General features: G+C 43.3%; 2 protein-coding genes across 2 annotated transcripts; one reads left to right on the forward strand and one right to left on the reverse strand.

Annotated features, from left to right (window-relative positions):
* Positions 1 to 771: 771 nt before the first annotated feature.
* Positions 772 to 3,705, forward strand: LOC147460258 (uncharacterized). Its single transcript, XM_086509992.1, has 6 exons — positions 772 to 1,698; positions 1,793 to 1,992; positions 2,079 to 2,347; positions 2,449 to 2,961; positions 3,061 to 3,261; positions 3,362 to 3,705. Exons 1-6 carry the CDS (start codon positions 1,312 to 1,314, stop codon positions 3,703 to 3,705), a joined length of 1,914 nt encoding a protein of 637 aa, XP_086366118.1. The 5' UTR covers positions 772 to 1,311.
* A 1,131-nt stretch (positions 3,706 to 4,836) lies between these two features.
* On the reverse strand, positions 4,837 to 5,728 carry LOC147460259 (uncharacterized). Its single transcript, XM_086509993.1, has one exon. The coding sequence runs from the start codon at positions 5,726 to 5,728 to the stop codon at positions 4,961 to 4,963; it is 768 nt and encodes a 255-aa protein (XP_086366119.1). The 3' UTR covers positions 4,837 to 4,960.
* Positions 5,729 to 11,326: the final 5,598 nt, after the last annotated feature.

Consider the following 11,326-nt stretch of genomic DNA (forward strand, 5'->3'; position numbering starts at 1 on the left):
ATTGAGCAGTGTTTCGTGCTCCAAAAGCAGCAATGTCTACCATGCCTCTCCTCAGAAATGTTTCGCATTACAAAGTAGATGGCTCACCACTTCATCCTCTGCATACAAGTGATTGCTGCATTTTCTGAATACAAGAAAAGGCACCCATTTCCCATTTGACAAGGACTACGGCATCCGCCATCATACACATTGATACATCCACGCAGATGCGGCTCTGCTTTAATCCGCAATTCTTTAGCTCGCCGCTGCCTCTCCCCCCACAACATGACAATAACCTCCACGATTCCCTTGATAACCCCTCCTTTTCAGCTGGCTGCCTGTGCGGCATTTGTTGATTGATGTTGCGGCTAATTCGACCATCCCACATAGGGCCAATGCAGAGGAGGCTAAATCAAGGGCACCTCCAGCCTCCAAGCAGTGTTCGAGGTATTCACTGCTCACAACGCCTCGCTCTTGATGTATCTGGGCAGAGATGCGGCAAGATCGACGCCGCCATCCCGAGCAATGCAATGTAGCAAGACTTGAGCTATTGGCCTTGTTCTGCCAATGCTAGCGATTTTTATTGTAGCAAAGAATGGAATCTCAGAAAATTGACCACTAGCTAGGCCTCTGGCACGGGGTGAAAAATTGAGCATTGCCCATAGCCATTCCCCTTCCTTTTTTATCACCTTCAACAATTTGCTGGACAGAAACAGAAAGCTGATAAAAATTGTACAAGCATTTGTATCATCGTCGCAACGATCTTGGCTTTTATCCTCACCCCCTTCCGACATGGCATGTAATCAAGTGCTTGCTCGTCGTATCCATGTTCAAAATCCCATGAAAGGTCCTTTTGATGCTTGCAATTTGCATTGGGATATCTTGCATGATTCCCATTCAAAGTATAGTGCCCTTCAAGTAGCTTATGTTCCTTGGAGCTGAATCGACGACTTTCTCATTGGGGAATGTGCAAAGGAGGATGCGCCGACACATTTCAATATACATTGGAAAAAGGTGAAGCAACCAAATGCATTAAGTAGGCCAACTATCGAATCACACCTTGCACAAATTGGATATTGGTGTGCTTTTGGACCCGACGACTATCGCGGTGAAGCTCCTAAACCTAACCCAAAAGGAAGAGGTCAAGAAGGCAAAAACAAATCAGGATGTCAATGCCATTTTGTGGTTTCCCAACTCTATCTATACCCTAATGTTGCAAGGATAAACTTTATCCAATGGAATCATGTTGATGTAGATGACAATATTTGCCATGGTAAAAACTATCACGGATCCGAGAAGAGGCTACAATTTGCACCATGCTTATCGCAACAAATGAAGGATTGGATCTTAGACATGCTCCTCAAGGGCTTCACCCCACAACAAGTGTTTGCGCATCACATAGAGACGGTAGAGAGAAATATGATGGGTGGCAGCCTACACACAAGTAGAGATTTGTTTCTCACAATGCGAGATGTCTTGAACATCTCTTGCAAGATGGAGGACATTACATTTCGCACAAGCGTTGATGATGCAACTAGCGTTCACAATTGGGTGATGGATAACCAAGCGCATGTTTATTTCTACCAACCCATGAGTTCTAGTGAAGACAAACCCTTTACTCTTGGAATTCAAAAAAAATGGCAGCTGGACATCATGAGCAAGTACGGCCATGATAACTTGCTTGCCATGGATGCCACCTTTGGAACTAACAAGTACAAGGTATGGTTTAAAATTTAGGGATAGGTTTTTTACAAGTCTTATACTTGCTATTGTATATTTACACTAAGTTTTCATGTGGTCTACAACTTTGTAGTTCCATCTTTACACCGTATTGGCTTTTGATGCCTTCCGCAATGGTGTGCCAGTTGCATGGAGTATTACCTCCTCTAGCACACGTGTCAATATCTCTTGTTGGCTTACTGCATTGAGGAATCGAGTTCTTGATCATAGAAAAGGTTGGGAACCAAATGCTTGGATGGTGGACGATGCCGAAGCTGAGATTCAATCATTGCGGTGAGTGTGACATGATATCTCTTCATATATACTCATTTCAGCCATGTTTTCATGTGTCTTTAATTACATTCATAGTTGTGCTATAGGGAAGTCTTTGGGTTTCCCATACTTCTATGTATTTGGCATGTGAGGAGGGCATGGCTGAAAAATCTTGTCAAAAAAGTAGCAAACCCAGTGGTACGTGCCGACATGTTTAAACATCTAGGGATGATTATGCATATGCGTGGTAAGCAAGGAACAAGCTCCTATGAAAGAGAAGATGAAGCACACAATTTGCTTAATGAGTTCTTCCTCAAGTACGAAGCTGAAGAGAAATTTATCAACTACTTCAAGCACCAATGGTTGCCTTGCATTGGTATATGTTATTCTACAATGATGTTTCTTTCAAAGCTTTGCTTGCTGAATTTTCTGTTTTGTACCCCTTTAATGATTCATCCCGGATGATAATGCATCTAGGTATGTGGATTAGAGCATCTAGGACAATGCAGCTCGCCAATCAAGATACAAACGGCAGCATAGAATCTTACCATGCATTGTTGAAGGCTAGATTTTTATGCGGTCGTCGTACCATTCATGGCCGACGCATTGATTGGTTGATTAAGGGGTTGGTGAGTCGATGCCATCCCTATTATTGGTATCAAGATATGTTCAAAGAGTCAGGATTCAAGCAAAACTTCAAGATCATGGATATCGTGAAGAACTCGGTGGCTAGAGCTCTAGACATCCCCGATGAAAATGTGGGCTTCTATGCTGATGACCCTCGACATGCAAGGGTTTTTAGCATGTCAAAGCAGCTCCATTCCTACACCGTTCGTAATGCTGACACTGAGTGGGCCACTTGCGAGTGTGATTGGGCATTACGAGGGAATATGTGCAAACACCAAGTAAAGGTGATGATCTTGGCAGGGTTTGACATCAAAACCATTGTACAAACGGGTTTACACATGTATACTATAGCAGTGAATGATAGTAGGTATTTGCTTAATTTGTGGGCTACTTCTTTTACTTTTGCATGATGCAAAACAACACCTAGGATCATCCTTACTAATTGTGGTTTTGTCTTCTTAGATCATCCATGCACGATGGTCCACAGGGATGACCTTGATGATATACCTATCTCCGCTCTTGAAGAGGTACACACTCTTCATAGCTTTGAGGATCAAAGAGAAGATGAAAATCATGGATCCACAGTGAAAGGGCCAAACCCCACCTCAAATGTCTTACTTCTTGAGATACAAAATGCAATCGTGAAATCCTTGCAACTTGCAGGTATATGCAAAGCATTATGGAGCAGGTTTTCTCCTTATTACTTTGTTTTGTTAATGTTTACACCTTAAAGATGTAATTTTGTGCATGGCTTCACATGTAGGTGAGGATCTTTTGTTACTACAACATGTCAAGCGGTCTTCATTTCAGATGCTAGCATCCCTTCAAGCGTACAAAGCATGTCACTCCTCTATGATCCCCAATCCATCAGAGGGATTGACGCATATAGAGGATGGGTTTGGGACATCCTTGGTCCGTGCAAGGCCTTTCATTGAGAAGGGGAATCACAAGAAGCGAAAGAATGCACCAAAAAAGAGTGATAGCCAAGTGGATTTGGAGTCATTTCCCCTACTTCCTAGAAGGAAGAGAGTGACACTCCAAGGCATAGCTGATAGACAAGCAAAGGATGACTTATGTGAAGATCAAGAAGAAGAAGATAACCCATAATCCTACCATTTTGTTGTTCTCTTATGCCTCTTTATCCTTTTTTATCATAGACCATTTTGTAGAGAGAGAGCTTTTGAAGACATGATCACTTTTCGTATATGGTAAAATCCTCTGCAATATATAAAAGATCAGTTATTTGGGAACATAGAGCTTCTGAAAAGTTTTGGTGTGCACTTTGCTAGCTTAAATAAGTTGTAACAGCTTTTGGGAAAAATGTGTTTATTATTTCTCAATTGATGAGAACATATCAACAGTTTCCATTTCTTTATTTCAAGAGAATGCACGCGCGCGCGCGTGTGTGTGTGTGTGTGTGTGTGTGTGTGTGTGTGTGTGTGTGTGTGTGTGTGTGTGAGAGAGAGAGAGAGAGAGAGAGAGAGAGAGAGAGAGAGAGAGAGAGAGAGAGAGAGAGAGAGAGAGAGAGAGAGAGAGAGAGTATAGGATTGTTTCTTTCAAATCTTTGCTTCCCTTGTCAATAGGTCTAGTCATGGTGAGATGGATGCATAGGTCACTGCATCTGGAAGTGTTGTGGTTTGTGGCAGCTATGATGGTGGTGTGTTTTTCCATGGTCTTTTATGTCCCTAGTGCACGGCTTTAGGTGAGTCAATGAGTGGAAGTCAAAGACTGGAAGAGGAGTGTAGACTTAAAAACTCCACATCATGCAATCACTTGGTACTCAAGGATGCTCCATACATCTGTGCATGGCATTTTCTCGAGCTCCATGAGCCATGGCAGTTAAACGATCAGCTTTAGAAAACCTAAAATGGACCTCCACTTGTGTCGACTTACTCCCGATGTCCATGCCTATTGCATTCAGAGCCCTCCGCAAACATCCACCAAACTCTCCAAAACTTTGACCATAAAGTGGGACTTCAAGAGCAACATGCTGAAAATATTCACCTTAAATATGAAAAAGTTCCCCTCCAAACACATCTGCATTTCCACCATAGCAAGTAAAGAAAAATGCATAATAAAAATTAAAAGTGGCCAGCTTTTGAGAGTTGTGAGAAACTTCAAATAGAAAATTATCACACTAAGCAGCAATTTGTCTTGTCTCAAAAGAAAAAACAAATGACAACACAAGAACTAGGACAAGATAGATATTACAAATGGAGGAGATGAAATATTGATGCGAAAAGTTACAATTTTGGGGACGATATTACATATTTATGCCAAAAGTTACGATTTTGGAGAGCAACCCAAAATGAATAAAACCAAAAACCATTACATGGCACTAGGTAAAGCTGAAAGATCCTCCTCATACACCTTTTTTGCTGTCTTTCTTTTTTGCCTTAGACCGTGTGTTGTGGGAAGGAGGGCAATGAGGCTCACATGGAGGAAAAGGGGCTACACTTGAAGGGGTATCATTTGGGAGGGGAAGAGGCTCCACTTCATGCATTAGGCCAAGTTTTTCACACATGAGCTTCACACTCCCCTCCAAGTGAATGCATGCGGAGGGACGTGTAGGGCTAGTAGCTTTACAGGGTTGGCCAAAGATCATTGTTTGTGTGCGAGAGATGTTCTTCTGGGCAGCACTTGTACCGACATCTTCTTCAGAAGTCTGGCCATAGCTCACCTTCTTCTTCGAGGCAGTCTTGTTCAACAACAATGTGGTGTCTTCCTTGCTTATAATTGGTTGATTTAGTGGAGGAAAATAAGCCACATGAATTTCCTGTTGCTTTGCTTGATTTTTTGGAACACCACAAGTCCTACTTAGCACCCTATCTACCATGCTTGGTTCCACAAACACTTTTGGTGGTATGGAGATCTCTGTTTGCACCTCCACATTCACAAGGTGCTTTTCTCCAGCTCCCTTTTCTCCAATATTGAGAGTAGCAAAGCCTTGTACAACAACCGAGATGTCTACATCTGTACCTTCTTCATTAGAATCAGAAGATATCACCGATACCGTCGTGCCGGAAGGAACTCGGCTTCGCTGTCTTCTTTGTCTTCGTCGCCGCTGTGAAATCCTTTGTGGAGCTAACATGGTTTCACCTTTGCCATCAGAACTAGAGAGCACAACCATGGGTATATTTCCCGATATGTTGGTCCCCATCTGCACAAAAACTTCATGAATGAATCAAATTGAAAATGCTCATTTAAGCCCGCTTGGATACTAAATTCCGGCTGCCCTAAATTCCTTCCTACGAGGATTATGAGCTCGTCGAAATAGAGCTTCCATCACCGGTCCTCAGGAGGGGTGATTTAAGGCTATCCTCACCCTCTATGAAAGCGCAGATGCCTATGTGTGCATTTACGGATTTGTATGTCCTTCACAATGCCCCACCCCTTAGCCCTCTCTCTCTCGCTCTCTCTCTCTCTCTCTCTCTCTCTCACACACACACACACACACACACACACACACACACACACACACACACACACACACACACACACACACACACACACACACACACACACACACACACACACACACACACACACACACACACACACACACACACACACACCTTGAATGGCCGGGTGGCGGGGGTGGAGCTGCAACAGGCTGGAGGTAGGGGGACGGGTGAGGGAGAGAGAGAGAGTGAAAAAGGCGAGGAGGCAGGGGAGACGGGGAGTTTTGCTTTTTTAATGATAGGAAGTGACGGCGATGCAGGAGGGGGGTTGGAAAAGGTGCGTGGCCACGTAGGAAAGGAGAAAGAGGTCGGGGGGGCCACGTAGGAGCTCTGAAGCCACGTAGGGCATGAGAGCTCGGGTTTTATCCTCAGCCGTCGGGTCGGGGATGGAGGGACTGATTGAGCGGGCACATGGAGAGTCAAAGGTGTCGCCTGCACTTCTATCTTCTCCCTACTTGCGGCCTGCAATACCCCAGGCTAATAAAATCGTACACACGCTAACTGGCTCCTTCATTTTCTCTCACCCTCGTTCTGTGCCAAGGAAATACCAACTCATCCATACCATAGCTACACTTGCCCTGAGTCTCGCAGATGCTGCCTTCACCCATGCCGCTTTGTGGTGTCTATAGCCTTCAACCCACTCGGGCTCACATCTCATTCCTTCAATGGTGCTTCTCCAGAACCAAAAACAAAGACAATAAACTCACATGCAGGGGGGAGTACAATAATCTCTCTCTCTCTCTCTCTCTCTCTCTCTCTCTCTCTCTCTCTCTCTCTCTCTCTCTCTCTCTCTCTCTCTCTCTCTCTCTCTCTCTCTCTCTCTCTCTGTGTCTCGCGTTCTTCACACACACACCGCCATGTGGACACATGGATTGCACGATCTACTTGCGATTTACCAAAATACACACATGCACACTTCTCTCGGCGCTTCTGCTACCGTAGATTGTGTAATCACAAAACACATCTCAGTCACACACACTATCTCTCATGCATCCACCATTCCTCCCACACAGTTGCCTCCGATTTGTCTCCATAGGCGATAGCCACCTGGGAAAAAATATATATAAAAAAAGAGATTGTTGACAGGGTACTTAATTAGTTGAAGTAATGCTCAATCGGATTATTGGATTTTGACTAAAAATCGGATCTGAATCGGATTTTGCTCTGATCAAATATTTGGACTTGTTAAGTCGGATGTTCATGTCAGTTAGAGCAGTTATAACTGGTTGGGAATATAGAAGTAGTCGCGTGTAGAAAGGAAAGAAGATGTATGAAGTTTGAGAAGAGGAACATTTCTGATGTTTGATCTTGTTTGATTTCCTGTTCTTGTTAAGTCCGAAATGTTTGCTCAACTTCTACAGTATTTCTGATCATGGATTTGGTGTTCTTCTATCTGTGTGCTAGTATGTGTGAGAATTAAATCCTTGTGTTGTTGAACCCCAACACATTTGGCGATCCTGCTGTATCTGATTCTGTTTAAGATAGCATTTGGAGTCGTTTGTGGTCTTCTTGAATGATGATGTATGTCGGAGGGACATAGACGGACATCTTGAGTGCATTACACAAGGGCACAAGCCCAAGCAGGCAATATTGATCCTTTTCAATATGGCACAATCATAGGAGAAACGGGTGAAACAAATGAGTCTGAATTACAGCCAGAAAACCAGGCAAGAGAGAGTTCAGGAGCACCAGAGGGCAGGCAGGTGGGGCAATTTGTTGGAGCTTTACTCTTGACAACAAGATCTGCAAGAAGTAGAAGAAGACTCCACTTTGACCCATTACAGGTATCTACTAGGCAAAGACCTAGGAGAGTACCTCAGCCCCCTCCCATGGCTCAACCACATCCTAACCCCAAGGTTAAGGTAGAAAAGTTCAGAGGAAAGTCTTGTGAGGATGCTGATTGTCATGTGGCCCAATTTGAGACCAAGTGGCAAGCAAGTGGGCATCAGGCTGTATATGGAGATGATATAAAGCTGCAACAATTTACAGCAACACTTGAAGGCAAGGCCATGAGTTGGTTTAGCCAGTATGGAATTGTACACTTTGCAACCTATGCTGCCCTTAGAGTAGTATTCTTGCAAAGATTCCGAAAGGAGAAAACTTCGATTGATATTTTAAAGAAAATCAGAGATAGCAAACAAGGGAATATCTTGGTAGAAGATTATGCTCAGAAATTCAAAAATTTGGTGGACAGATTACAGGGCAATGAAAGACCCACAGATGAGATGTTGGCAGGTTATTTCTTGAAAGGTATAAGAAAGGGATTAAAGAATGTTGTGGCTAGAATTGACATTGTCGGTGGTTTCGATAATTTGGTCACAGCTGCAGCCAGAGTTGAAAAAGGACTTGGTATGACCAAGACAAAAAACAGGAGCAGGCCTAGTTCTGAATCTGAGAATGAGTCTAATTTTGAGTCTGAAGTTAATTCAGACAGTGATTCCGAGGAGTCATCAAAAGGTGAGGCTGAAAGTAGCAAAGTAAAACATAAGAAGAAGAAGCAAGGCAGTAAGCAGAAAAAGGAAAAGAAGGAGAAAGGGGAGGAGTTGATCAATCAATTGAAAAAAATTGCGTATTCCATTGTGGCCCCCAAGGAAAAGCAATATTGTGAGATTTGTGAAAGACATAAAACAGCTCAATGTTGGTATAGTCCCCACAATAGAGATAGACCTACTCCTAATTTAGGAAGAGGGAGAAATGATGCTGAAACCAATCAAGTTTCTCCTTTCAGGGGAAGACCACCATTTCAAAGACCTCCTCGACCTCCACGACCACCTTGGAGAAATCAGGACAATAATCAAAGAAGACCACTAGGTATTATGCCATGTGTGTATTGTGGTGCACCAGACCATTGGGTTGGTTTGAATTGTGCTTTATTGGTGAAACATCGAGAGGAGAGGGGAATACCAGTGGTACTCTATAATTAGGATAATCAACAAGTTAACCCACAGCCTCAACAACAAATTCAACCACCCGCTCAAGCCAATGTCATTATCATTGATATTGATGAACAACAACTAGCAGAGGATTTATTGGAAGAAAATTAGAAGCAGTGTTACCATATACATGTGGTAGTGATGTGTGTGAACACACTAGGAACGCCGGGGCATTTTTTCCCTCTTTAGGAGGTTTTTTTCCCCGAGCATTGTATATAAGCCCAACACTCTAGGGCTATCTATCTTTCCATTGCATACTAAGTAACACACTCTCTATTGTGTGCCTTGAGCTTCCTTCATCTTCTCCAAGCTGTGTGCGTTTCTCTGCAACCATAATCTCAACAATTGGTATCAGAGCAGGTTGCATCCTCCCTGGCTTAGTCACCAGCTGCTCCAACACACGCCTGCTCACTTTCTCCGATTTCAGTAAGCTTTGGCAAGCGTTCACAGGTCGACAAATATTTTGGGTGTGCTCGTAGAGCTTAGTCTGCTCAGATTTTTGATTCGGGCTCATTTCGGCCTCTCTTTCCACTACAGGCAGTACTGCACAGGCTACTTCGTCATTTTGTGCAGAATTTATGTCAGTGCGGTTTTCTGCATAACAAGTGCCTCACAGTCTTCTACAGTTTGTGCTATATAGCACGTGTTGTTCACGCTCCGTTTCTCCTATTTTCGGGCAGTTTTCACATCAGGTGCAACATTTACCATGGCTGACAACAACATAGATGTGTTCAAGATGTTTTCTGCTGAGGACAGGTTGGATGGGGACAACTACCCTATGTGGGCTTAGATGATGCAACATGTTCTTGTGTCAAAGGTCGTCTAGAACATTATGTAGGGCATTGATGTACGTCCTAGTTCTGAGGATGTAGGCAATGTTGAGGATGTTGCAAGTCTTGCTGCAAGGATTGCTGCTATTAGAGTTGTTTTTCCTACGACAGAACAAGCTCGTTGGGATGTAAAGGATGCGCAAGCTCATGCATTGATTGCGTTGTCTGTGAAGCATACCATCGTTCCTCACATTCGTTCAGCAAAATCTGCAAAACAGGCTTGGGATATTCTAGCAGGTCTTTATGCAAGCCGCAATGAGGCTAAACTTTCTTTGCTGCGTAAAGAGCTGGAGTCGAAGATTATGCATGAGGAAGATGATATGGACACTTTCCTTGCTGGTGTCAAGGATATCAATGAGCAACTTATTTCTGCAGGTGAAGTCATTTCAGACAGTTCCCTTATGCAGACTGTTCTTGATGCCTTACGAGATTCCTACCAGACTTTGCTAGTACTTGGAGACTGATGACCCAAGGAAATCCTGAAGTTGTCAAGTTTGATGCATTATGCACATTGCTATTGCAAGAGTCCCTTTCCAGAAAAAACAGAACTAGGCAGCGTGCAGTTGAACACGCTTTTATTGCTTCTCAAAGAAATGGTGGTAACAGCAATGCAGCCACTTCTAATGGTTCTGCTGCGAGTGGCAAAACTAATGTTCCTAATGCTTTTGCTGGTAGCAATTCTTCTGGAAATTCTGGTGATAAGGGCAAAAAGAAGATGCGTTGCCATTATTGTAAAGCTAATGATCACTTGATCAAGTTTTGTCCTAAGTTGAAGGCCAAAGAGGCCAAGAAGAAAGAGGCTGGTTCCACTACAAATGCAGCCATTGTTGAGTCTTCTGTGAAAGGAGACTCTGTTGCTGATGTTGATGCAGAATGGGCTTTTAGCGCAGAGTGCACTTACAATCCTGTTGTCCATGATGCATGCTTGTCAGTTGCTGCAGATTCACATGTGTGGGATTTCGACAGTGGTGCTACAAAGCATATTACCTCACATCATGAATTGTTTACCTCTCTCAAGTCTGTCCCTCATGAGAATTCAGTCACTTGTGCCAACAATGCCTCTTATCCGGTTCAGGGAGTTGGAAAGATTGTGCTTACTGCTGCAAATGGCAGCTCCTTCACACTTGTTGATGCACTTTATGTACTTGGGACCAAGAAGAATCTCTTGTCTGTATCCGCACTTGCTAGACTTGGACTTGTAGTCAAATTTGTGGATGATAGATGTACAGTTCATGATCTCAATTTTGATGATGAAATTGTTGCATCTGGCCTTTTGTGCTGTGGGCTGTATAAGCTCACTTTGTATGACAAGTGTGGACAAAATTATGCAAATGTAGTTGCAGATTCAAGGGCTATTTCACATGCAAAACAGTGGCATGCACATTTTGGTCATCTGAATTTTGTCAGTTTGCTACGTTTGCAAAAATATGATATGGTTGCTTCTTTGCCGCCTCTTGAAGCACCTGTCAAACATGTTTGTGAAGGCTGTATTTTGGGTAAGATG

Source organism: Adiantum capillus-veneris, chromosome 4, assembly GCF_014529385.1.
Source record: "Adiantum capillus-veneris isolate H3 chromosome 4, ASM1452938v2, whole genome shotgun sequence".
Lineage (NCBI taxonomy): Eukaryota > Viridiplantae > Streptophyta > Polypodiopsida > Polypodiales > Pteridaceae > Adiantum > Adiantum capillus-veneris.